Source organism: Callithrix jacchus, chromosome 4 (assembly GCF_049354715.1).
Source record: "Callithrix jacchus isolate 240 chromosome 4, calJac240_pri, whole genome shotgun sequence".
NCBI lineage: Eukaryota > Metazoa > Chordata > Mammalia > Primates > Cebidae > Callithrix > Callithrix jacchus.
The window spans coordinates 42,769,782-42,797,109 of NC_133505.1; the positions used below are offsets into that span (position 1 = coordinate 42,769,782).

At 52.9% G+C, this 27,328-nt stretch overlaps 1 protein-coding gene across 5 annotated transcripts in view; it reads left to right on the top strand.

Moving 5' to 3' along the window:
* Positions 1–27,328, top strand: part of PACSIN1 (protein kinase C and casein kinase substrate in neurons 1) — a 67,611-nt gene that overhangs the window by 36,089 nt on the left and 4,194 nt on the right. For 2 of the 5 annotated variants that reach the window (XM_035295360.3, XM_035295356.3), the window contains 7 exons: positions 22,738–22,863; positions 23,811–23,967; positions 25,088–25,323; positions 25,808–25,963; positions 26,071–26,246; positions 26,648–26,768; positions 26,865–26,992. In XM_035295360.3, the coding sequence (XP_035151251.1) occupies positions 22,801–22,863; positions 23,811–23,967; positions 25,088–25,323; positions 25,808–25,963; positions 26,071–26,246; positions 26,648–26,768; positions 26,865–26,992 (1,037 nt within the window). In that variant the 5' untranslated portion in view covers positions 22,738–22,800. Of the gene's footprint in view, positions 1–11,269; positions 11,445–22,714; positions 22,864–23,810; positions 23,968–25,087; positions 25,324–25,807; positions 25,964–26,070; positions 26,247–26,647; positions 26,769–26,864; positions 26,993–27,328 lie in introns of those variants that run through there. The other 3 variants (XM_035295359.3, XM_035295357.3, XM_035295358.3) reach the window with 3 other exon arrangements.

Below are 27,328 nucleotides of genomic sequence, written 5' to 3' on the forward strand. Positions count from 1 at the left end.
GCTCAGGTCTCCCAAAGGGTTTCCCAGCAGTCACTTCAGAGTCTCCTGCAGAGTCACCATCAAGCAGACATCTTTCTCGGGAGGCCGTGTCATTGCCCCAATCCTTGACTTCTGGTATCACCTTCTCCTGTCACCTGGGCTCCAGTCTCTGTCCCATGACCTCAAACAGGACTTCAAGCATAGCTACCAGTTTGAAGGTGCCCTCAGGCTTGGTAGGAACCACGTCGACAAAAGTCTTGTAGAGCACAGCACCCTTGGGCAGCCTGGTGATGAGATCCACAGCCTCCGTGTTTCTGGGATGAGGCACGTAGACATCCTTAGCGTAGTGGACTATCCCCTCTTCCAGGGCATACAGACATTTATTCTTCCCAAAACCCACATGGGCACCTGGGTGCCAGTGGAAATGGCGCTGTGTTCCAAGGATGTTCCCAGCATGAACATGGTGTCCTTCCATTTTCTTAATGCCTAGGCGTCTGCCTGATGACTTTCCACTGAGGTTTTTGGAGCTACCACCCGTCTTCTTGGAAGCATATCTGACAGCAAGAGCTGTAGCCGGAGGGGGGCTCAGCAAGGATGTAATGGCTGTCCAGATCCTCAGCGCCAGCACCGACGATGCCCCCAGCTGATTTTTAAATTTTTTTTTTTTTTTGGAGAAATAGGGTCTTGCATTGTTGCCCGGCCTGTTTTTCCCTTTTAAATAAAGTGTGATTTCTCTCTCTGCTTTCAAGATTTTTCACTGTCTTTAGTTTTCAAGAGTTTGACCATGATGTGCCTTGGAGTGGATTTCTTGGGGTTTTGTCTGTTTGGAGTTCACTCACTTTCTTAAATCCATTGTTTGTCTTTTGCCAAGTTTGGGATTTTTTCAGCTGCTATTTCTTTGAATATTTTTTCAACCCCCACTCTTTCTCCCCTCCTCTTGGACCGTAAAAACATGAATGTTAGAGCTTCTATTTTAGACCTACAGGTTCCTGAAGTTCTTTTATTTTTTTTTTTCAGTCCATTTTCTCTCTGTTGTTCAGACTGGGTAATTTTTTTTTTTTTTTGAGACGGAGTCTCACTCTGTTGCCAGGCTGGAGAGCAGTGGTATGATCTCAGTTCACTGCAACTTCCGTCTCCTGGGTTTAAGCAATTCTCCGGCCTCAGCCTCCTGAGTAGCTATGATTACAGGCGTGCACCACCACGCCTAGGTAATTTTTTGGTATTTTTAGTAGAGACGGGGTTTCACCATGTCGGCCAGGCTGGTCTTGAACGTCTGAACTTGTGATCCACCCACCTTGGCCTCCCAAAATGCTGGGATTACAGACATGAGCCTGGCCCAGATTGGGTAATTTCTATTGTTCTATCTTCAAGTTCAATGACTTTTTTCTCTCTTACCTCCATTCTATTTTTTGTTGTTGTTGTTTTTTAAAAGGGAGTCTCTCTCTGTCACCCACGCTGGAGTACAGTGGCACGATCTCGGCTCACTGCAACCTCTGCCCCCTTGGTACAAGTGAGTTTTGTACCTCAGCCTCCTTGGTAGCTGGGATTACTTTCAGTAGAGATGGGGTTTCACCATGTTGCCCAGGCTGGTCTTGAACTCCTGGTCTCAAGTGATCTGCCCACCTCGGACTTCCAAGTGCTGGGATTACAGGTGTGAGCCACCACAACCGGCTTCCATTCTATTTAGAAAGCTCACTGGATGTTGATCTCATCCAGCGAGCTTTCTAAAATTCTATCGATTTTGTTCTTCTGTGTAATTTCTATTTGCTTAGGCTTTCTATTTTTTGTTCGTTTCAAACATGTTCATAATTGATTGCTATAGCATTTTTAAGATGGCAGCTTTAAAATCCTTGTCAGATAATTCCAGTATTTATGTCTTGCTGTTGGCATCTGTTGGTTGTCTTTTCTCATTAAAGTTGAGATTTTCTTGGTTGTTGGTGTGACAAAATGTTTTCCTTTTTTATTTTTTTAAGACAGGGTCTCACTCTGTTGTTCAGGCTGGAGTGCAATGGCACAATCCCAGTTCATTGCAGCCTCGATTTACCGGGCTCAAGCAACCCCACCTAAGCCTTCAAGTATCTGGAACTGCAGGCATGCTCCACCATGCCAGGCTCATCTTTTCATTTTGTAGAGACAGGGTTTCACCATGTTGCCCAGGCTGGCCTCAAACTCCTGGCCTCAAGCTAGCCTCCTGCCTTGGTCTCCTAAATTGCTAGAATTGCAGGTGTGAGCCACTGCTCATGGCCACAAATGATTTTTTATTATATCCTGGATATTTGGGGATATGTTACGAGATGCTGGATCTTCTCGAAATCTGTTTCAGCAGGCCTCCTTTAATCCTGGGCCTTATTAATGCAAGGTAGGGGTAGAAATCCAGGTCCCCCACTTGACCTGGTGGGGGTTCAGGGGTGCCTCCTTACTTCTGGGCAGTGGTGGGAGTTCTGGCTCCAGTGTTCCCTCCCAGCATGGGAAGGGAGGGTGCCTTGTTACTGCTCCTATGTGGTCTCCACTGACCTGATTACTCTTGAATGGGGTTGAAAGTCCTGACACCAACCCAGCATGGAAGGGGAAGGACACCTTGTTATTGTTGGGTGGAGTGGAAGTCCTGGCTCTCCCTCATTCTTCACTGTTACCACCCTGGCCATGGCAGACGGGGCTTCTGGTTACGACCAGGCAAAGCTCCCTACCTGGCTTTTGCTCAAAGAGGAGCATGGGTCTGGGGCTGTAATTTCTTCCATGGTGTTTGGCTAGAGTACGGAGGTCATTGTTTTACAGGTTTTTGTTTTGCTAGGCTGGGTCTCCGTTGGGCCTTTGGCTAAAGAGAGCAGGTCTCTCTCTCTCTCTCTCTCTCTCTCTCTCTCTCTCTCTCTCTCTCTCTCTCTCTCTCTCTCTCTCTCATTATGTTCTAGACCCATTAGTAGGAAGCAGAGAACAGGTTTTTCCTGGGGCTGTTTTTGTCTGTGTTTATTGGTATTTCTGTTGCTGACTTCTTCCAGCTCCAAATCTGGTGTATACTGGGCAAAAAGAAAACCCAGGGAACTCACTGCTCTGTCATTGTTTGGTCCTGAGGTCTCTAGTCAGTCTGCCTTCTTCTCTCTACCTTTCAGAGTCTTCTGATGTTTGTTTTATATATAGTGTCCAGGGGTTTTAGCAGAGGGCTGGGGAGAAGTGCGTCTAGTCCATCTTGTTCAGAATCAGAAGTCCAGATTCGTCTATTCTTGAACTTCACATAAATAGAATCTACTGTGTGTGCTCTTTTAAGTTTGGCTTCTCTTGCTCGGCAAGATGTCTTTTCCAAAAAATTTTATTGTGGTTAAAAAAAAAAAAAGCTCACATAACATGAGATCTACCCTTCTAACAAAATCTTAAATGTACAGTATTAACTATAGGCCCAATGTTGTGTAGCAGGTCTCTAGAACTTTTTCATCTTGCAAAGATGAAGCTTTATACCCATTAAATAGGAACTCCCCATTTCTTCCTCCCCTCAGCCCCTGGCAACCACCATTCTCCTTCCTGCTTCTATGGGTTTGACTACTTTAGATACTTCATAAAGTGGTATAATGCAGTATTTATCCTTCAATGACTGGCTTATTCAAGTTAGCATAATATCCTCAAGGTTCACTCATGTTGTGGCATGTGATAGGATTTCCTTTTTTAAGGCTAAATACTATTCCACTGTATGTATATACCACATTTTCTTTATCCATTCCTCCAGTGATGGACATTTAGGTTGTTTCCACATCTTGGCTACTGTGAATAATGCTGCAATGAACATAGGAGCACAAATTTGTCTTTGAGACCCTGATTTCAATTCTTTTGAATACATACCCAGAGTAGTGGTATAGTGGTATTGATGAATCATATGATAGTTCTTTTTTTTTTTTTTGAGACAGAGTTTCACTCTTGTTGCCCAACCTAGAGTGCAATGGCACGATCTCAGCTCACTGCAACCTCTACCTCCTGGGATCAAGCAATTCTCCTGCCTCAGCCTCCTGAGTAGCTGGGATTACAGGCATGTGCCACCATGCCCGGCTAATTTTTTGTATTTTTAGTAGAGATGGGGTTTCACCATGTTGGCCAGGCTAGTCTTGAACTCCTGACCTCAGGTGATCCACCCACCTTGGCCTCCCAAAGTGCTAAGATTACAAGCGTGAGCCACTGTGCCTGGCAGTAATTCTTTTTTAAATTTTCTTTTTTTTTAAATTTTTATATTTAGTAGAGATGAGGTCTTGCTATGTTACCCAGGCTGATCTTGAACTTCTGAGCTCAAGCAATCCTCTTGCCTTGGCCATCCAAAGCGCTGGGATTAGAGGCATGAGTCACCGTGCCCAGCCTATTTTAAAGTTTCTGAAAAACTTTCATACTGTTTTTTATAGCAGCTGCACCATTACACATTCCCACCAACAGTGCACAAGTGTTCAAATTTATCCTCATCCTTGCCAACACTTGTTATTCTATTATTATTACTTTTTAAATAATGGCCATCCTGATAGGTATGAGGTGATATCTCACTGTGGTTTTGATTTGCCTTTCTGCAATGATTAGTGATGTTGTGCCCTTTTAAATATTCCAGTTGGTCATTTGTATGCCTTCTTTGGAGAAATGTCTGTTCAAGACCTTTGCTTAATATTTAATTAATTTTTTTTTGAGATGGAGTTTTGCCTTTGTTGCCCAGGCTGGAGTGCAATGGCACAATCTTGGCTCATCTCAACCTCCATCTCCCAGGTTCAAGTGACTCTCCTGCCTCAGACTCCTGAGTAGCTGGGATTACAAGCATGCGCTACCACGCCCAGCCAATTTTTGTATTTTTAGTAGAGATGGGGTTTCTCCATGTTGGTCAGGTTGGTCTCGAACTCCCGACCTCAGATGATCCACCTGCCTCGGCCTCCCAAAGTGCTGGGATTACAGGTGTGAGCCACTGCACCCGGCCTAATTAATTAATTATTATTTTTTTTAGCTCTCTGGTTATGGGAGTTTCTTGCATATTTTGAATACTAATCCCTTGTTAGATATGTAGTTTGCAATATTTTTTTCCCGTTCAGGGGGTTGTCTTTTCAGTCTGCTGACTGTTTCCTTTGCAGTGCTTAGACTTTTTAGTTTGATGTAGTCTCATTTGTCTATTTTTGGTTTTGCGGCCTGTGCTTTTGGTGTCAGATCTGAGAAATCATTGCTAAGGCCAACATTCTGAGGTTTTCCCCTATGTTTTCTTCTAGGAATTTTATGGTTTCTGGTTTTAAGTTTTTAATGCACTTTGAGCTGATTTTTTACTATGGTGTAAGATAAGGATCCAATTTTATTCTTTTGCGTGTAGAAAGCAGTTTTTCCGTCACCATTTGTTGAAGAACTGTTCTTCCTATCATTTCCCCATTGTGTCTTCTTGGCACCCTCACTGAAGATCTGTTGACCATATATGCATGGGTTTATTTCTGGGCTCTTCATTCTGTTCCATTGGTCTGTATGTCTTTACTTATTTATTTATTGCTGGTGACCATAATATGCATATATGTCTGTCTTTATGACAGCACCATACTGTTTTAATTATTGTAGCTTAGTAATATATTTTGAAATCAGAAGTATGGGGTCTCCAGCTTTGTTCTTCTCAAGAATTTTTTGGCTATTTTGTGGACCTTTGTGGTTCCTGTGATTTTAGGATTCTTCCATTGAGATCTTAAGAGGGATTACATTGAATCTGTAGATTGCTTTGGGTAGCACGGATATTTTAGGAATATTAAGTCTTCCAATCCATGAACATGGGGTGTTTTAACTTATTTGTGTCTTCTTTAATTTCTTTCATCAATATTATATAGTTTTCAGTTTATAAGTATTTCATCTCCTAGGTTAGCTTTGTTCCTAAGTATTTTATGCTTTTCGATGTTATTATAAATAGAATTGTTTTCTTAAAATTTTTTCAGAAATTCAGAAATTTCAGAAAACTTTCAGAATTTCTCAGAATTTTTTGTTTGTTATTAGTGTACAGAATCAGCATGATGTCTTGAAATTTATCCATGTGATTGTGTGTAGTGAGCTGTTTTTCATGGCGGTGTAGTATTCCACTATATGAACAAACCACATTGTAGAATTTATACAATGTAATTCTACACAGCAAACTACCTTTACTACATGCAGTAAAATGCACAATTTGTTTGTCAACCCCTCTGTGGGTGGGCATTTGGGTTGCTTCCAATTTGGAAATATTAAGAATGAAGCTTCTATGAACATTCCTGTACATGTGTTTCTGTGGCTATTAGCACTAAATATTGCAAAAGCTTCTTTGTTTTTTTTTTTTGAGATGGAGTTTCGCTCTTGTTCCCCAGGCTGGAGTGCAATTGCGCAATCTCAGCTCACCCACAACCTCCGCCTCCCGGGTTCAAGCGAGTCTTCTACCTCAGCCTCCTGAGTAGCTGGGATTACAGGTGCTTGCCACCACACCCGGCTAATTTTGTATTTTTAGTAGAGATGGTGTTTCTCCATCTTGGTCGGGCTGGTCTCGAACTCCTGACCTCAGGTGATCCACCCGCCTCAGCCTCCCAAAGTGCTGGGATTACAGGCATGAGCTACCGCACCAGGCCACAAAAGCTTCTTAACTGGTCTCCTTGCCTCAGCCTTTGTTTCCTTCTAATCACTTCTCCATGTAAAAACCACTGTGATCTTCTGAAACATAATTTGGATCCCTTTCTCCCCTTGCTCAAAAACACCAATGGCTTCCCTTCCTGTTTAGAATAACATTCAGAGTCCTCACCATGGCCTACAAAGCCCTCCGGGAGCCACCCCCTGCCCGCCTCTTCTTTATCACTATCTTGTTTGCCACCCCTCTCTGTCTGGCTTGCTCTGCCTACCATCCATTCATCCACCCTCCCATCCACCCATCCACACATTCAGCTGCTGTGGGCTGCTTTCAATGTGCTCAGCTTACTCCCACCTCCAGACATTTGCCCTTGCTGTTCCCTCTGCCAGAAACACTCTTCCTTCAGATCACCACATACCTACCTTCCTTTCTCCCTTTATTTAGGTCTCTATTCAAATGTCATCTCTTCAAAGGGGTATTATAAAATGTTCCTGCCTCATACTCTCTGTCTCCTTAACCCACATTATTTTTCTTGATTGCACTGCTCATCATATCATCATTTGAACTTGTATTATTATTTTTTGAGACGTAGTCTTGCTCTGTCGCTAGGCTGGAGTGCAGTGGTGTGATCTTGGCTCACTGCAACCTCCGCCTCCCAGATCATGTGAAAATGCAGATTCTGATGCAGGAAGTCTGGGGTGGCACCTGAAATTCCCCATTTCCAGCGATTCTCCTGCCTCAGCCTCCCGAGTAGCTGGGACTACAGTTGCACATCACCATGTCCAGCTAATTTTTGTGTTTTTAGTAGAGACGGGGTTTCACCATGTTGGCCAGGATGGTCTTGATCTCTTGACTTGTGATCTACCCGCCTTGGCTTCCCAAAGTGCTGGGATTACAGGTGTGAGCCACCATGCGTGGCCAGACATACTTATTTTATTTATGGTGTGTCTCCCTTTGGCATGAAATCTCCCTGAGGTCATGGATGTTGTCTATCTGTTGTGTTCCACCCTAGAGCAGCGCTGCACAGAGTTGCATTCAGGAATTGCTTGTTAAATGCACGAAAAAACTAGCATAGGATTTAGTCAGTCACCTCATATATACACCAGCATCATCCTGCAGCAGCTGTGTATTACAGTATAGGGTGAGCCCCTTAACCTCGGAGTCCCACCCCGATCACCTGGGATTGTGTGAAAATGCAGGTTCTGATGCAGAAACTCTGGGCTGGGACCTGAAATTCCACATTTCTGACCAGCTTCCAGGTGGTCCCCAAGCTCCTGGGCCTTGGAAAGTGAGGCCTTAACTCCTTGGACCCTCAGTTTCCACATCTATAAAATGGCTTATTGTAAAAAGCAAAAACAAAAAACAGTGGATACAGTATAGAGCACCATGCACAGTGCCTAGATGTGACAGGGACTCAGTGAGTGTTAATATTTGTTGCTCCTCCTCTGGCTGCCTGCTGGGGCCACTGGACATTTTCTCACTCTGATCTTTCCCCTCCCAAGTACCCACCCCACATGCTTAGCCACCTACACAGAATCCCACTAAAGCCTTTTCCATATTCTTTCTCCAGAGCTGGCCAGCCCTGCCTACTGTGGGCTGGGGCTGGGGAGGATTCTGGCATTTTGACAGTCATCGGAATATTATGCAGATGAGATGCAAAGCAGCAGCTAATGAGCACTGATTGCTTTTCCCCAGGCTCCGGGGAACACGTGGGATAACTGTGCTAAGCTGGAGGAAGAGGGCAATGAATGCTTTTGGGGAGCTGGATAAGGAGGCAAGGAGACGGATGACAGAAGGAGCAGGCTTCTCTCAGGGGCGTGAAGGGCCACTGCCCTGTAGCCTGGGCCAGATACCCTCCTCTGATCTCACCTGTGGGACAGAAACATGGCTAAGGTCCAGGAACAGGAGCTGAGATTGGGCATGTGCATGAGTGTGTGCATGTGTGTGTACATGGTGTAGGGGATGTCCCTGGACCTGCAAGTGGGAGAGTAGAGGGCCTTCATTCCCAGCAGCAGATGGGGCCAGATTAGGCTGACAGTGGGGGTGGGGTGGGGGTGGATGGTCTCTGGGCAGGAGAAGAAGTGGGAGACAGAAGGGGTCGGTTTCTTCCACAGGGCCTGTCTGGAATCCTTGAGTGTGGGAGGACAGGACGTGGGGGTCTGCCAGGCAGCAGATGGGGCCTGATCAGGCTGACGGAGGGGTGGGTAGGAGGGCAGCTGTCTTTGGTATCCCTGGATGGGGCCGTCTCTTTAGGAGAAAGATGATCCTGGGCTGGGGGCCGGCAGGTGGGCAGGGGGCTCTGCTTACAGCACCTGGAAATTCAATCCCTCCCTGTCCCCCAGCTGAGGCCTCCTCACTCTCCAGGAAGCCTCTGCTCTTGGGGCTGGGAGTCCCCACCCTCCTGGGCTGGGCCTTGACCTGAGGTCCTTGTGTCTACCACTTTGACTAGCACATCCTGCCTTTGACCTAAGGATAGAAGCTAACTTGGCTATGAAACTTTTAGAAACTGGGTGGCTGATGCCATGTTTCCCAATCAGATCTTTCTTAATGGAATCAACATGAGGCACCGAAAAAGGCTTGGCAGGTGGAAGGTTTGAATCCCAGGCCCAGCCACTGGCTGCCTTTGTCACCGTGGACAAGCTGCTCATCTCTCAGAGCCTGTTTCCTAGTCACCATGCCCTGTGACAGCCAAAGATTGCAGGAGAGCCCCTGAGACAGGCCCGGGCTTTCCGGGAACCTACTAGCTCCTCATCTCCTCAAGGGCAGGGACTCTGTTTTGCCCACAGCTGTATCTCAGTGTCTAGAACCATCTGTGGCACATGGTAGGTAGGTGCCTAGTCAGTATCTGTTGAATGGATGAAATGCTCCATTTTTCTATTCCGAGACAATTTTTCTCTTATCACTTGACATCTCTAAATTGAGATGCTTCGTGCAATTGACGGCATGTCTGAGTTTCACTGGCAGCAGCCTTGTGATTGAGAGGGGTCTTGGAATGATGAATACAGAAGAGCTATCATTATTACCAGAGGGCCTTTTTAAATTATTTTTATTTTTTTAAAGAGATGGGGTTTCATCATATTGGTCAGACTGGTCTCCAACTCCTGACCTCAGGTGATCCACCCACCTCGGCCTCCCAAAGTGCTGGGATTACAGGTGTGAGCCACTGTGCCCAGCCCACCAGAGGGCCTTTTGCTTCATTTGTGGTGGCTTCTGGTTCCTTCCTGTTGTATCTACCCTCGCTGGGGAGTGTGGGGTCCCTGAGAATCACCCTGGGGCACAAGGGCTGCAGTGACATTTGCCCGAGGTCCTGCAGGGGTGTTGGGCTGGTAACAGGATGTTCTGTGGGGCATGCTGTGTGTCCCGGGCATGCTGTGTGTCCCCACTCCTGTCTCCTACCACCTGCCACCCACATTGTCCCTCCTGGGGGTTGGCAGGAGTCTAGAAGCCTGTCTGAAGCCTGGAATTCTCTCTTCGGGGACAGTCATTTTCCTCTGTCCTGTCATAACCCCAAGTCTGGTGACTGGACAGCAGCCAGGGGGAGGGTAAGGATATGTGTGAACCCCCTAGGCTGAAGGGGCTCTAGGTGGGATCTAGTGTGGATTTTCAGAATGAGAGTGAGGGAGGGTGGGCCCTGTCTCCACCCCCACCCCATTCCCCGTCACACTGCTGAGATCAGATTAGTGCCTGGTCCCAGGGCGGGGCGGAGCAGACAGGCAAATCCTCCTCTGGGAGGCCAGTCATCATGCAACCCCCAGCCCTGACACTTCTACTGCCACCACTGAACCCCGCCCATGGGGCTAGCTAGCATCAGGGCTGTGTGTGCCTCAGTGAGTTTGTATAGGAAGGATTTATGCGTCACAGGTTCTGATCCATGTCGATGTGTGTGCACGTCTTAAAGATGTGTGTATGCTGATATTAGTGTCACAGTTACATGTATGTGTGTTATAGGTGCACGTGTAGGAATATACACAGACTTGTGGAAATGCACGTGTGCAAATATGTGTAATGGGTGTTTGTGTCTCTAAGTGTGCTGTTGGGATCCACATGTCCTGGACACCACCCATGTGTGTGCCTGAGTGGTGTGTGGCAGCCATGGCCCACAGGAGAAGCGTCGCAACTGACATCACAAGGCCTCAGTGCCGACAGCTAGCCCAGGAACCTTGGGCGCTCAGTCTTTTACTGCTGTGGCCAATCAGCTTCCAATCTGTAAAATGGGTATGAAGTCTCATGGCACGAGGTTGTGCCTGAACATCTCTCACACCCAGCCTGGCCTAGAAAAAACTCAAGAGGATAAATGATTCAACAAATAGAAATGCTTCACAGAGCAGCAGGCACTCAGATTTTAAGGACCTGAGGGAAGTGCATGGCAGGGAGCAGCTGTCTGGAAGGACAGTTGGGAGGCAGGATCCTGGGGAGAAGGGAAGAAAGGGGATGGGACAGGGCTCCCCAGTGGAGGGCGGCGGCCCAGCCCGTGTCCCCACCAGCCTCTCTGTGGCTGTGAAGTGTGTGCGTGCGTGCCCATATTGATGTGGCGCACCGTGCGGGAGGCGGGCGTCCCCTGCTGTACATGGGAGGGAGGCTGTCTGTGTGGAGCATTGCCCAGTTGCCATAGAAACCAGAGAAGGAGGTGGGTGGCTGGAGAAGGAGGCGGGTCGGGAGGGGGGAGTGGGGAGGAGGCAGCGGTGGGGGGAGCTGGCTCCTGCAGTTCTGGCGCTGCTGCCTTCCAGAGTGAGCAGTGGAGGGAACCCTAGAGGACAGAGCCCCCAGCCCGGCACCAGGCCTCCTCTCTGCCCGCCACCACGGAGGAGAAGGAGGACAGCCAGCCCCTCCGGCCCTGGCCTGGCCCAGCGGGGGCAGTAAGCTCCTTCCTGCCCCCAGCTTGGTGCCCACACGGGCCCAGGTAGGCATTTCAGTGGCTGGAGGAGGCTGTGTGGAGAGTGGCGAACCGGACTGCCCTGCCTTCCTACCAGCCGCACCTGGTAGGAGCCAAACAGGCCAGACAGAGGGGCTGGGCCAGGGACCCAGCTGGGGAGTGGGGTGTGGGGCACAGCCGGCATCCCGAGGGGCCTTCTCAGAACCTTGATCCTCCTAATCAGGGGACTGTCCCTGTTGCCTTTCCTCCTCTGTACCTCTTATCTCTGCCACTAACAGGTCCTGACTTTGTAGCCATGGCCCCTCATTGGGGCAGTGGGTTGAGGGAGGCTGTAGCCTCCAGGGACCCAGAGTCTGAAGCTATACAGGGTAGGCAGCAGAGGGCAGGGAGGAGTGAGGATGCCCCCACCCCACTCAAGGCACTGCCGGGCTCTGCCCATCTGGGATAAGCAGACTCACCTCCCACCCCCGATGACACCAGAGCCTCCTTGTTGGCCCTGGATGTTCTCAGGCACTGGGCTTAGAGCCCCCAGGTCAGGTCAGAGGCATATACCTCCTGCCCCAAGCTCAGGCCCTTCCCCTTCCTCATTCTCGCTGCAGACCTAGTGAACTCTTCCCCACCCCAGATCTCCCAAAACACAGCCGTGGCCATCCCCAGCAAGCCCAGGGTCTCCAAGTTGGGGCACGAGGGAGCAGGCCCTTGATGGGGTGGGAGTGCCTGTGACCCTCCCTCCTGTGCTCTCTGTCCCTCTGCTGCATTGCTCCTGGGAACAGACTCACTGCTGCTGGAGGAGCTCTCGGGCACTGCCACTGTGGAGCCAAGCCGCTGCCGGCTGCTCAGGAGGGGGCGGGGTGGGGACAGGGGAGGAGCTGGGCCCTCAGCCCCCACTCTGGGCAAGGAGGGGGCCCACAGGAGTGCACGGGTGGGAGCACCTGGTCCAGGTTTACTCTAGATGGAGCTGAGCCACCCTGAGTGGCATGGGGAGGAGATGCCAGCCTGAGGGGCAGAGGGTTGATGTGTCAACTATGGGTGTGCTTAAGGTCCTGCTTCTCCCCCTGCCTTCTCTCCTGCACTCCCTGACAGCCCAGCTGGGTCATTCACTGGACCACAGTGTGGGGTGTCCCCCTCCCCGGGTGCTCAGGTCAGAGGGCCTGGTGCAGGAGCTGAGGTGGGGTGGCATGCTGGGTGGGGGAATATATGCTGAGAAGCTGGCATAGCTCTGCTCGTTTCTGCAGACATTAGGTGCACATTTGCAGAGTGCTGGACACAGGGGCTCCCACTTTGGGATCAAGGGCCTAGGAGGGAGGAGGGCAGGTCTCAGGGGTGGCAGAAACAGATGCAGATTCGCATGTGAACGCTGGCACTGCCTGCCCTGCTCCTCTAAACCCTGCCACTCTCCTCCTCCCCCGGCAGGGTGGCAGCTGGTATCTGCCCTGTCTCACCTCCTGCAGCTGGGCCTGCTGGCCTCAGTTGTCAGTCAGCAGCTGCCCCATCTCCACTGCAGCAGGGGCTGGTGAGGCCTGGAGGGCAGGTTCTTCAGGTGAGAGCTGAAAGAGTGTCTGTGTGCTCAGCAGGCCCTCCAGGCCTGGCCCCGGCCTCCTGCCCCTGCCCCGGCCTGCCTCCTCTAGATCCAGCCTCCCATCAGGTTTTGCTTCACAGGTCTGATTGGTGCTGCCTGTCTTTCTCCCACATTCTTGCCACCAGACTCTGGGGCAGTGAGCCCGCCAGGATGGGCTGCTGAGGCACACTTCCCTGCCTCACTTTGTGGCACACAACGCGCCCATGGCCCATGGCACCTGCCTGGAGGCCAGATTGGGACTTGACCTCCCCCGGCCAACCTTCTCATGTGAAAGGGAGCTTGAGGGAGGCCCCAGAAGCACTGAGAGGCCTGGAGCTCAGCAGGGGCTGGGGCCTAGGGCACAGGAACATCTGGCTCCTAGCTGGCCCCTCCTCACTACCCCTACCTCGGTGCAGGAGCTGGCCAGGGTGAGGAGGTGTCTCCAGCTGGCTGTCCATGGGCATCTCAGGGCTGCAGAACTGAGCTCCGGTCCCCCACAACGCCGTTCCTCCCTCAGTATCCTCAGCTCTGCAAACAGCAGCTGTCTGCCAGCTGCTCCAGGAGGAGCCATCCTTGACTTCTCATGCCACCATCACATCCAAACCATTGGCAGATTCTGTTGGCTGGAATGTCAGCATTTCCAGACTCCAGCCTCTTCCCGCTCCTTCTGACATTACCTCCTCATTCTGAGGCCCCATCTTCCCTCACCTGGGGGACTGCCGCTGCCTCCTAGAGCTTCTCTGCCCACTCTGCCCTGCTGCAGTCTGCTCTTCCCCCAGCGGCCACAGAACCTTTAAAACAGAAGCCAGATCACATCCCACCTCTTCCCAACCCTGCAATGGCTCCCATTTCACTCTGAGAAAAAGCTAAAGGCCTCCCTCTGACCAACAAGGCCCTCCCCAGCACCCTCCCTCCACCTCTCCAGCCTCACCCCTTTCCTTCCCTCCCCAGCCCCCTTCCCCCACCTCTCCAGCCTTATCCCTCCCCTTCCCTCATCTGCACAGGCCACATGACCCCCTTGCTCCTGAACTCTGGCAGCTGCACTTCTGCCCTGGGCCCTTTGCATGGGCTGTTGGGGCTGCCTGAGTGCTCTGCCTGGCTTCCTCCCCACCTCCTTCAGGCCTTTGCTCCAAGGCCACCTGCTCAGAATGACCTTCTCTGACCATCCTGCGTAAAGGAGCACCACTCCTGTCCCTCTCTGCCCCCTCCCGTGCCTTGCTTTCCTTCACAGCCCTTGTCACCTTCTAACACCCTTGATTACCACTTATTTATCTCGTTTCTTGCCTGCTCAGCCCCCCTAGAATGTCAGCTCCACAAGGGAGGGGGTTTCTTGTCTTGTCACTGCTGTAGCCCAGCTGTGCACCCTGGGAATCAGGGCTGCAGTATAAAGCCAGGAGTGTCTCCCTCAGGGGCTGGCTCAGCGTCTGTGCCGTAGTGGGGGGCCTATTATTCTGTCCTCACAGGGGAAGGTGATGCCCACCTACCTGGGCCATTGCCTCAGGGGTATTGGGTCGGACAGGATGCTGGGCCTACACTGGGTCCACGTGCCTTCCTTTTCTCCACTCCAGCTGTAGCCAGAGCAGCTCTGCCCGGCCAGGACGGGGAAGAGAGCAAACCACATGTATCCTGCCAAGCCACTGATGCGGGAGAGTCACGACCCCTTCTTCCTGGTCAGAACTCATCCCTGAGCTCCCTGCGTTGCAAAAACATGCCTCACTCCCACCAGGAGTGCTGCCCACAGAGGGGGCAGCCTGGTCCCTGCTCTCCAGGTGGCACAGAGGTGGTGGGCTCAGGACCACCTGCAGAGGGGCCAAGTGTGTGCTGACTAGTCTTGAGAAAAGGGATGCCCCAGAGCAGGCCGGGTGCCCAGCCTTCCCACCAAGCTCCTGCCCTGCCTCCCCATCTGCGGCATCTTACTTTGGGCTCTCCCAGAAGCCAACCCTGAGACAAGAACATGATGCATTTAGGAGGTGGCCCACAGAAACACTGAGGGTGGGGAAATGAGACAGGGAGACAGGCAGTCCAAAAAGGATGCCTTACCAAGCAAGTTATCACTGCGGGCAATTCACCTCACTCCCACTGGGAGGGGTTTTGAACACACCTTTGACTCAGCCCAGGAAGGAGGGAAGCTGGGGTATGTCTACACCACCTTCCCGTGGCTCTCCACCAGCCTTCACCCTGTCCCTCTTACGCTGCCTGAGTTTCCTCTGAACTGCAGTCACCACCTAACGTGATATTTATTATATTTGCTTCTTGGCTTTTTGCATGTGCTGGAGTGTAAGCTCCATGAGGGAAGGGCCGGTCTTATTCCCTGCTGAGCCTGCCCCAGCTGAAACAGGCTTAGAGGCCCTCTAACGATTCGGGCTGTGCAAAATGCTGCCTTGTCTACTTGGCTTGGGAGTAAGGAAGGGATGTAGGCCTTTTGGGGTGATTTTCTGGAGGAGAAAAAGAGGGTTGGGGCTCTTAAGGGGGTGGCTGGAGAAGGAAGAGAGAGCAGGGGGATGGTGAAAGGTCAGACCAGGAGTGGACTAGGGAGGAGGGGCTGCCACAGAGGCTGGGGTGCCTGAGGCTGTGTCTGAGGCTTGCCTGGTCTCCCAGGTGGGCGGCCAAGGGGTGCCTTGGGCCCCTTCCTGGCTGGGATGAACTGGTTGCCTCTTCCCTGGGCTTCTCTGGGGCCCTCCAGCCTCAAGTGAGTTTGAGCTCTGCCTCCCCAAGTCTCCCCATTTGTGTTTCCATCCTCCTCCTTCCTCCTCACCTTGGGATCATCATTTCTAATGAACAGGCCCCTTGGAGACTGCCTGGAACACCCCAGGTTAGAGGAGATGGAGGTCTAGGGGACTGGTTTTCAGATCCAAAGAGGAAGCCTGGCCTAAGATCTTCCTTTCATGGGTGACCTGGAGACCTGGGGGTCCCAGGTGAGGCTCAACCCTGGAAGGGCTCTGGGAGTATTAGCTGAGGAGACGGGATGGGGGGGCCAGGTGATTCAGAGATATGAGGCTCAGGTCATGAAGGCTCTGTACCTGTCAATACCCATAATGCTGCAGGTGAACTCGGCCTCCTGTGCACTGGGTTCTCATTTCCTCCTACACCAATCCCATGGGGTAGATGCTATCAACACCTCCATTTTGCAGATGAGGAAACTGAGGCACAAAGAGTTTAAGTAACTTGCCAGGGTCAGTGGCAGAGCCGGGATTTGAACCTCATCTCCAGACATTCTGTCTGGCCCCTGGGGCAGTGTCTTAGCTATTGTGCTAATCGGCTCTTCGGGACAGCAAGTTGCTACGCCTGAACTAGCAAGACTGTTTAGGGCAGGGCGTGCCTAAGAAGGCACCACTCTGTCAGTGTCAGCGGGGTCAGATGGGGGGAGGGTAGGCGAGGGCTGGGTATTCAGGGAAGGCTTCTTGGAGGGACAGGGACTGAGCTGGCCCTTGAAGGGAAGCAGGGTTTTTTGGGGAGGGGTGGGTGACAAGAGGGAGGACGCATGCGCCCTAGGCTGGGTTGGGGAGCGGCATGAGCAAAGGGGCAGAGGCTCTAGTGGACACGGTGGGTCTCAAGCTGACCCGATTCCTTCCTGCTGCGTTGGGAGCCCCAGCAGAAGCAGGTCAGAATCTCTGTGTGGCCCCAGGCCTGGCGAGGCAAGCCTGTCGGTCTGTCTCTGGGTGAGGTGAGGGGCAGGTGGGGGTGCTGTTGGAAATGTTTTGTGGGACCTGAGACTCTGGGGGAGGGGCAGGCAGCTCTGGTTTCACCATGGCCCTGCCCCTGAGCTGAGCCTGTCCTGCCAGAGAAGGCCTTAGGCCAGGAGGGCTGGAGTGACACCCACGGAGAACTGGGAACAGGGGCAGGGGAAGGACCCACCCCCGAGTCTGAGTCTGGCTCTTCCTCCTCCCTGCTGTGTGACCTTGGACAAGTTATCTGACTTCTCTGTGTCTCCGCTGCTGTCTGCAGAACAGGGAAGGCAACAGCTATCTCAGTGGCTGTGAGAATTGGAGAGAAAGCACATGAGGAGGCACTATAATGGCACACAGTAGGCCCTCAAACACGGTTGTGTCATTGACGCTGCCTGTGTGCTGCAGCACCCCTGAGGATGGGGGGGGTGCCCTGCCGAGGGCAGGATGGTCCTGGGACCACAGGAGGAGGAGACCCTGGAACCGGGCCCTGAGGGCTGACCGAGAGGAGGGAAGGGCTCTCCAGGAGAAGCCCAGCCTGGAGACAGACGGTGGGTGGGACATGGGACCCCCTCCTGGCTCCTGGCTCCTGGTTGTGTCATCATCATCATCGTCAGCATTGGCTGGGAGCCCACTTCGTGCAGGGAACTGTGTCTGGCTCTGGGATGGAGAATTCATCACTTCTGGTGTTTATTGAGTGAATGTTCCAGAAGGTCCTTGGCAATTATTCATTCATTTATACAACAAAAGTGCACTGCGCACTTACTATGTGGCTGGCACTGCACTGGATGCAGTGGCACGATCTCAGCTCACTGTGACCTCCGCCTCCAGGTTCAAGCAATTCTCCTGCCTCAGCCTCCCAAGTAGCTGGGATTACAGGCATGTGTTACCAAACCTGGATAATTTTGTATTTTTAGTAGAGAAGGGGTTTCACCACGTTGGTCAGGCTAGTCTTGAACTCCCAACCTCAGGCGATCTGCCTGCCTCGGCCTCCTGAAGTGTTGGGATTACAGGCGTGAGCCACTGTACCCGGCCCAGGCTCGTGTTCTTAATTCCTCTGTCCCTTCTTCAAGCCAGGAGTGGATGAAACACAGCTGGGGCCCCTGCCCTCCAGGGTTTCCTAGAGGCCCTGTCAGGAGATGCCTGGGCCTGAGGAGAGACACCTTTCACCCTGGGGCTCCTTTGTCACTAAGCCCATTGTTCAAGTTGGAGAACTGAGGCCTCCATCACAGACTTGGTCCAGATCTCACTGGTAGTGGTTGGGGGAGCTGGTGCCAGAGCCCTGCACCCGCTGTCTGCACTTCACAGGCTGCATTGTCCTCATGGATGAGAAAGGCAAGACGCTTCCTGGCTCCACAGAGAGAGGGTCATCCCTGAGATGGAGCTGTCGCCCCACTACTGGCAGCAGTGGTGGCGAAAGGACAGTGAGCGCCAACACCTATGGAGAGCTCGCGTGCGTCACCCATTTTACAGATGAGGACGCCGAGGCCCGGGAAGAGGAGGAGATCCACACAGGGTCACACAGCTCATGGAGAGCCAGGGTTCGGACCAGGAATATTTGGCTTCAGAGTCTGGGTTGTAATCCTACTTTGTGCTGCGCGGGCCCCAGGGTCAAGTCCTCACTCTGGCACCCTGTAGCCACATGATCTTGGCTTACCTCTCTGAGTGTTGGTCTCTGCAAGAAGAAAAAGAGGAAGCCCCTCGCTGTGAGAATGAGTGAGGTGCTGGGTGTGAAGGCCTGTCCTGAGGAAGCCTTGCTTCTGCTCTCCCTCAGGAGTCCTGGGAATCAGGCTCAGCAGGGGCCATGCAGCAGGGGTGGGGCTGTGGCTGGAGCAAGATTGAATCCCAGCTCCACTGTTGACTGTCTCAAAGGCCATGGGTGCACTATTTTAATCACTCTATGCCTCAGTTTCCCCATCTGTAAATAAAAATAAGCCACACATAAGGCATCTAGAGCAGTACCTAGCACACAGTAGGCACTTGGTAAACAGTAGCTAGTGACAGCCAGTGTTAATGTCAACACCGCTTCATGTCATGAGAGTGTAGTGGTCAGGAGTGTGCGCTCTGGATCCGGACCCTGGGCTCAAATCCCAGTTGCACCTTTCCCTACCTGGGTGTATTAGGCTCCCCAGAGAGATATAATCAATTGGATGGATGGGTGGGTGGATGGATGGATGGACGGATGATAGATGGATAGATAGGTAGGTAGCAAAAGATGAATGAGAGGAGATTTATTAGGGGAGTGGGCTCATGTGATTGTGGAGAAGTCCCATGTTAGGCTGTCTGAGCTGCTGAACCATGGCTCAGTTCAAGTCCGAAGGCCTGAGAACCAGTGGAGCCGGCGGGGTCACTCTCAATCTGCGGCCGAAGGCCTGAGGACCTGGAGATCTGATGTGCAGGGGTAGGAGAAGAATGTCAGCTCTAGAACAGAGCAGGAGCTCACCATTCCTCTGCCTATTCCTTCTCTCTAGGCCCTCAGCTGATTGGGTGGTGCCTGCCCACATTGGGTGAGGGCAGCTTTTCCTTCCTCAGTCCACTGATTGCAATGCCAGTCCCTTTCCAAACACCCTCACAGGCATAGCCAGAAATAACACTTCACCAGCTATCTGGGTATCCCCTAGTCCTGTCAAGTTGACCCCTGAAATTAACCATTACACTGGGCAAACTTTGGCAGGTTATTTCGCCGCTCTGTGACTCAGTTTCCTCATTTATAAAACAGTGTAACAGTAGTTCCCATGTCACATGGCCGTTGTCTGTTTGCTGAGTTCCCACATGAAGTCCTGTGCACCATGCGTAGGACATTTGGCCCTCACTGCCTGCTGGCCACTGTCATGCTGTGATAGCCGTAAACAATAAGACCACGCAGGGATGCTGTGATGCTCTGGGCTCGCTTCTCCTCATGTCATGTGGACAAGCTCTGTCCCTGTTACATCCCTGAGCCCCTGGATTCTCAGCTACAGTGTGGGGGTGACAGCAGAATCTGCCTGGTCAGGTCATGGTGAGGACTAGAGGAGGTAGATTTGACATGTGAATTAATGCTGGCTGTCATTTATCGAGACACTAAAGGGTCTTCAGGGCTGAGATAGCCTCACAGCCACTGGTGAGAGAAGGCAGATGGGCCTCGTGCCCCTTTAAAGGATTGAGGAAGGCTAAGAGCATGGCCCACAGGGAGTGCCAGGTGCCAGCCACATCCCGTTCTGATGGTGAGAGATGAAGCCTTTTTAGTGACAGCAGGTACCAACTGCCCTTCAGGAAGGACATGGCATTCGTCCAGAGTTGAGCCTCCTGCCTGCCCCCCGGGTGGGGGTGTGAGGCTAGTTTGGAAGAGGTGGAGGTAGGCTGGGACGGTGTGTCTAGCCACATGATAAGGGGGTCCACATGCTTCTTCCTGAGCCCACCCCTGTGTGGGTCAGACCTGAGGCTGGAGTTGGGAAGGCCTAGAGTCTGCCATGGGCTGGACACTCACCACCTCATCAAATCCTTAAGTCAGCCATATCATCCCCATTTCCCAGCAAGGCCCAGAGAGGCCTGCAGATTGCCCATGATCACACAGCAGGTTGGTAGCAGAGCAGGGACCCCGAGGTTGGAGCTGTTTCCACTACGCTTGCTCCCTCAGCTGGGAGCTGGAGAGACACATTACCTGCTAACACCAAGCGTGGACCCCAGCAACTTCCAGGAGCCCTGGGCCTGGCCTTTTCTGGACGTGGTGGAGAGTGGTCTCAGCCATCGGGCATTCTAGCCTGACATGGCAGGGCTCAGCTGCATTGTCCCCTCCCTCCGTGCTGACAGCACCCTCCATCCTGGTTCCTAGCTCTCTCAACTCTTCCGACACAAGCAATTCTGGCTGGACACAGTGGCTTACACCTATAATCCCAGCACTTTGGGAGACTGAGGCGGGCGGATCACCTGAGGTCAGGAGTATGAGACCAGCCTGAGCAACATGGAGAAACCCATCTCTACTAAAAATACAAAAATCAGCCAGGCATGGTGGTGCATGTCTGTAATCCCAGCTACTTGGGAGACTGAGGCAGGAGAATCACTTGAACCCGGGAGGCGGAGGATGTGATGAGCTGAGACCACGCCATTGCACTCCAGCCTGGGCAACAAGAGTGAGACTCTGTCTCAAAAAATACAAATATAAATATTAAAAATATGCAGTTCATGCAGATGTGGCAAAATTAAAAGGGCACAAAATGACCTACAGAGAAAAGTCTCCCTCCCCCTGCATCCCTGGCCACCCCATTCCCCAAAGATAGTCGCCATATCCAGTTTCTCTTGCAGTCTTCCCAAAAACACTCCCTGCTTCTGTATTTTCCCCAGCCGCACGGTTCTGCACCTTGCTCACTGGCTTTAGTGATGTGGTGCGGGGAAGGTTCCATGTGGGAGCGGAGCTTCCATGACAGGCCTGCACGGTAACTTATGGACCCAGCCCGCCGTGGACGGGTATTTGGGTTGTTTCCAGTCTTTCGAGTCCACAAGCAGTGCTGTAGTAAATAATCTGATGCATCACCTAACTGACCGACTGGAAGGCAATTCCTAGAAGGGGTGTTGTGGGTAAAGGGTGTGTGCCCATAATTGTCTCGATGACAGTTGTGTGGTATGAAGTTACTTTCACATTACCGTGGTGAGCACACATGCTTGGGTTCTACCTTTGTTCCCATGAGGGAATGAACGGCTCTACCCTCCACCCAACTCCCGCCCACCCCTCCAGCCCCCATGGTAGCTATGCATTATGGGGGAGTCCCAAGGGGCAGAGTTCTGTGTGACATTAAGGGTTCTAGAAGGGACTAGTCCCAGGGATTCCTGTCTCGTCTGGCTGACCGTGCTTCCTTAAGCATCCCTGCTTTCTGCTTCTCTGTATCTAAATTTAAAGTGTTCCTTATGAAGCAAGTACTGCTTTATAAGTGAAAAGTGCCAAGTCAAGAAAAGAAAACTTCAGACTCATTTCTTTGTCCCTTGATGAAATCCAGCCGCCCTCCCTCTCGCCCACCCCGACTGTGTGTGAGTTTATGGGAAATTCTGCTGGTGGTTCTGCTTAAAGAGAAGGAACAAAGTATGTTTAGATGCCTGAGAGTGCAAGAGGCAATGCTGGGCTATTACTGGGAAAGGGCCCCAGGCCCTGGACAGATGGGGAGCCGTAGGGGGAGGGACGTCCTCCACCAACCATCCTCACATGTTGTTAGCCCTGCCCTGAGCCTGACAGCCAGCTGCTGGTGAGGGCTGGGGGGTCCCCTGGACCCTCAGATTGGGCTGAATCTTTCAGAGGCCAGCCCTCCCTGAGCATCCACACTGTCAGGGTTCACAGTCCTGGGGCTGCAGTGCAAAAGCAGGGAGGCGTCTCCTAGTGCCCAGATCCAGCCAGAGGCTGGCAGCTTGCAGCGGGGCCAGGCCCAGCCTGCACTCTGCTGCCTCTTTGAAAACCAGGCTCCTGGCCCTCTGAGTCCTAGCTCTTGACTACTGAGCCGTTCTTGCCTGAGGTAACAGTGAGGTCTGGCTGGGGGAGGGGAGTAAGGGAGTACCCACCTCGGCCCTGGGGCAGCACATGGCCTAGATTGGACAACTGTGATGCCTGCCAACAGATCCAGGACAGACACAGCCACCCCAGACACTTCCATAGATCGTGGTGCTGTGACCTGTGGGCCAGGACGCCACACACCTGGGACTCCCAGGAGACTTGTAAGGAGCTAATGGGGGCTGCCAAGGTTGGAAGCAAGGGCAGCCAGAAGGGCATTTACAAGATTCCGGGACTCAGGTAACTGAGTAGGCACTGAGCCCGGGCTCCAACAGTCCAGGAGACAGAACCGGCTCTGGGGGCGGGGTCTGGCTTCTGAGCGGAGGTGGTCATACTGGAGCTAGAGGATGGATTCGAGGGAGGAGAAGGAGTAGGGAGGGGGAGGTGAGCATAAGGGTAGTATAGGGTGACTGAGGTTACCTTAGGTCTGGTGAGCTAGTCTCTGGACAGGAAGCCAGCATCCTAATGCAAGCCTCCTCCCATTGAGCCCCCCCATCCTATCGGCTTGGGGACCTAGGACTGGAATGGGGCAAAGTGTGGAGGGTGTTTCCCTCGTCTCCAGGGATCTCTCTCCTGCCTTCCCAGCGCATGAGCAGCGGAGTCTGCTGACGGCAGCTGCGCACCTGTCCATCCCCCTGTGGCTACACCATGTCTGGCTCCTACGATGAGGCCTCACTGGCTCCAGAGGAGACCACCGACAGCTTCTGGGAGGTGAGGCTCTGATGCTCCCCAGGTCCTGGGGATCAGAGAGCCTGGCTGTTTGGAGGCCAGGCTCCCCCATCGCTCACCCCGTGAGCTCAGGCGGCACTCCCCATGCCCCGGGGCCCCTCCAAAGCCCTAGATGTCCAACAGGCAGCGGTAGCCATGAAGTGGCATAAGAGCCCTGCCCACTGAGCCAGGAGCCCCTCTCTCCCCACAGCTGCCCCCAGAGAGAACCTGTGGCATTTCACAATGTGGGAACAGGCCCTCGTGAGTCTGTGGCACTTCCATCAGGCAGGTGCAGCACAGCCTTTCCCAGCTGTTCCCATTTCCCTCTCTCAGCTCCCATCCCGAGGTGGGCAGGGGTGGAGCGCTGGACACAGAGGAGGGAGTGAGCTCCCAGAGCCCTACCGGGCGGCGGAGGGGAGGTGCGGCCAGAGCCAGCATTTTCAGAGCCTTCGGAAACATCTGAGACCTGGAGGAAAAGAATTGCTATTGGCTCCCAAAACCCAAGACGAAAACTGCCAAACCTAAATTAATAAGCGTTTAATGCGATGTCTACAAAACATAATATTATGTCAAGAAGCTGCAGCTCAACTCAACGCTTATATGGCTATATAAATATAATAGATTTAGCTCCAAAAACAAAATGAATAATTCATTCCAGCCCAAGTCCAAATTCTAAAAATCCTTCTGCATTTTGTGGCAGCGAGATCATGTTTAAAGTGGGGTGAGGGTGCATGTAGACGGTAGGGCCTGACGCAGGATGCTGGAGCCTCCGAAAGTTGGTTTCCCGGGTACACTGAAGCCCGGCCGCGGGGAGGGGGGCGGGGACGTGGGCGGAGCCGGAGGCGATGGGCGGGCGGAGGCGGGGGGCGGGGCCGCTCTGGATGCGGCCGGCGGGCGGGGCCGGGGACGCTGGGAACCCGCGGGAGTGGTGCTCGCTGCTTGGCCGCCAGGTGGGGAACTACAAGCGGACGGTGAAGCGCATCGATGACGGCCACCGTCTATGCAACGACCTGATGAACTGCGTGCAGGAGCGCGCCAAGATCGAGAAGGCGTACGCGCAGCAGCTCACCGACTGGGCCAAGCGTTGGCGCCAGCTCATCGAGAAAGGTGCTCCCCCAGGCCCACAGTGTGGGCGCCCCCAGGCCGTCGCCGGGCCCCTCGGTCTGGGTCCTGGGAGCTCTGCATCTACCAGCCACAGGACCTTCTCAGGCGCTCTTCCCTCCTAGATCAAACCAGACCTACCTGTTCATCTCTATTTTGTACAACTTTAGGTTGGGTTAAGAAAGAAAAAAACCTTTTATTTTGAAATAATTTAAACGTTGTGAAAGTTGCATCAGTAGTAGGGAGAATTCCTGCAACCCTTTCCCTGGACTCACTGGCCCCACCTTTGTTTTCTCACTGTTTATTGATATACATATTTTCGGAACCATTTGAGAGTAAGTTGGAGCCATTATCCCTGTTCACCCCTAAATTCTTCACGTATGTCCTAGGAATAAGAGCATTTGCTCATGTAACCATAGTTCAGCTATCAAATCTGGGACATGTAATACGACCCATGCGCACCTTTACCGTAGCAATTGTGCTTGCTAGTTCAATATCCGGAGCAGTCGTACATGGCCTCTACGTGTCGTGTCTCCAGGTTCCTTTCATCTAGAACAGTTTCAAGTTGCGGTTTACATACACTTGTTCATGTTGTTCTCTTGCAGTATGCTCTGAACCCCATGAGGGCAGAGTCTGGGCCTGCACCACCTAGCACAGTGCCCTGCACAGAGCCAGTGCCAGTACACAAACAAGTCAATGTGGAATGACTGGTTTCCGGTGGCCTCCGGGCCTCTGTCACAAGTTTCAGCTAACATTCCTGGAGTGCCTACTGTGTGCCTGGCGCTGTGCTGGGCTTGTCAGAGCTCACAGGGTCCACACCTCCTTCTCCGACTCCATTCCATGAAGCTCACATGCTGATGGGGGAAATAAGGAGGGAGGTACAGCCGCAGATACTGTGAGAAGAACGCAGGGAGGGCTGCAGGCCGTGGTGTGAGGGCAGAGCAGTCAGGGAAGGCTTTCTGGAGATGGTGGCTGATGTGGGACCTAAAGGATGAAGGCGAGTAGAGCAGAGGAGGGCATTTCTGTTGTCATAGGAGGAAGGAGAACACCTCAGAGGAAGGAGGTGTGAGGGGGGCCTCTGGGCAGCGGGCGATGAGGTTCCTGTGACCTATTGCCATTCCCTCAGGCCCACAGTATGGCAGCCTGGAGCGGGCCTGGGGTGCCATAATGACGGAGGCAGACAAGGTGAGTGAGCTGCACCAGGAGGTGAAGAACAACCTGCTGAACGAGGACCTGGAGAAAGTGAAGAACTGGCAGAAGGACGCCTATCACAAGCAGATTATGGGCGGCTTCAAGGAGACCAAGGAGGCTGAAGATGGCTTTCGCAAGGCCCAGAAGCCGTGGGCCAAGAAGATGAAGGAGGTGCTCAGTGGGTGCTGCTATGGGCAGGGTGGGGTGGGCTCATCTGATCAGAGGGTGCTGATTCCAGGGAGGGTATCTATGGATGCCCTCCAGGATTGTGCCCAGGGGAGCAGCACTGTCTTCCAGGAAGAAATATTCATAGATGGGCAGGCAGTGCCCTTGGGTTAAGAGATCCATGGGCAGAAAGGGGCACTGTCCCCAGGAAAGATACCAGCGGGGGCAGAAGGGCACATTGGCCTCTTGTCCCCAGATGGGGCAGGCACTGTACTTCCTGACAGGAGGGTATCTGCAGGGGAGCAGGAGGTGCCAAGCAGAGATGCGGCCACAGATAGAGGGGTGCTCCTGTAGCCAGGGCCTGCATCCCTTCTGCCTCTTGAGTGTGGCTCACAGCTCCTGGGGAGTGGGCAGGGGAGGAGTTAATGAATGACCATGTTTACTTCGGTCACAGAGGACAACCCTACTCCCTATTGCACCTTCCCCACAGCTGGAGACAGCCAAGAAGGCCTACCATTTGGCTTGCAAAGAGGAAAAGATGGCCATGACACGGGAGATGAACAGCAAGACAGAGCAGTCGGTCACACCTGAGCAGCAAAAGAAGCTGCAGGACAAAGTGGACAAGTGCAAGCAGGATGTGCAGAAGGTGCTGGCGGGCACGGTGGGAGCAGGCCTGGGGCCCTTGCAGCAGGTGGTGCTTGGGAGCTGCAGGCCTGGCTAGGTGTCACCCTCTCTTCACTCTGGTGCCCACAGACACAGGAGAAGTACGAGAAAGTGCTGGAAGATGTGGGCAAGACCACACCCCAGTACATGGAGAACATGGAACAGGTGTTTGAGCAGTGCCAGCAATTCGAGGAAAAGCGGCTGGTCTTCCTCAAGGAGGTGCTGCTGGACATCAAACGGCACCTCAACCTGGCTGAGAATAGCAGGTACCTGGTCATGGCAGGCACAGAGGGCACAGGCACAGCCAGTAGATGGTGTGACCAGCATGCAGGACCTCCCAGCCCTACATCACAGTGATGGGAAGGGGAGAGAGAGCTGCAGGGGTCAAGAGGGACAAGGCTTCAAACACAGGGGCTGTTGGATGCAAGCTGACGCACACTGGGTACTCTAGAAACACATGCTGGATGATGGGTGAATGGCCAAGGTGGGAGGGAGAAGGGCGTCCATTGAGCATGCCCGGAGCTGCTGCTTGAAAAGCCCACATGATTCCTGGCTGGGCAGCATGCCCAGCACCCTTGTCCCTGAATGGTCTCTGGCCCCTCACCAACGATGAGAAGGGGCCACAGTGAATCTGTGCCCTCCACCTCCCCCATCTCCCTGAGCACAGCTACATCCATGTGTACCGTGAGCTGGAGCAGGCCATCAGGGGGGCTGACGCCCAGGAAGACCTCAGATGGTTCCGCAGCACCAGTGGCCCTGGCATGCCCATGAACTGGCCCCAGTTTGAGGTGAGGATATGTGGGGAGGGGAAGGGGAGCCTGAAGAGGCTGAAAGGTGCCTCAGGGTGTAGCCCCCCAAGCCTGACTGCTCCACTGCCCCACCAGGAGTGGAACCCAGACCTCCCTCACACCACCACCAAGAAGGAGAAACAGCCCAAGAAGGCAGAGGGAGTGGCACTGTCCAATGCCACTGGAGCGGTAGAGTCCACATCCCAGGCTGGGGACCGTGGCAGGTGAGTGCCTCCCGAGGAGCTTCCTGGGGCCAAGAGGCACCCACACACTGGGGCAGCTGATTTTTGCTTCAGGAGACAATAATGGTCTTGATCACAGCAACTGTGTCACCTCTCTAAGGGACAGAGGTAGTTCATCACTTTAGAGCAGAGGTCCCCAGACTTTTTGGCACCAGGGGCCAGTTTTGTGGAAGATAAAACTCTCTTCCATGGGTGAGAGGAAGGTGGTTTTGGGATGAAACTGTTCCACCTCACATCAACAGGCATTAGATTGTCGTAAGGAGGATGCAACCTAGATCCCTCCCATGCGAAGTTCACAGTAGGATTTGGGCTCCTATG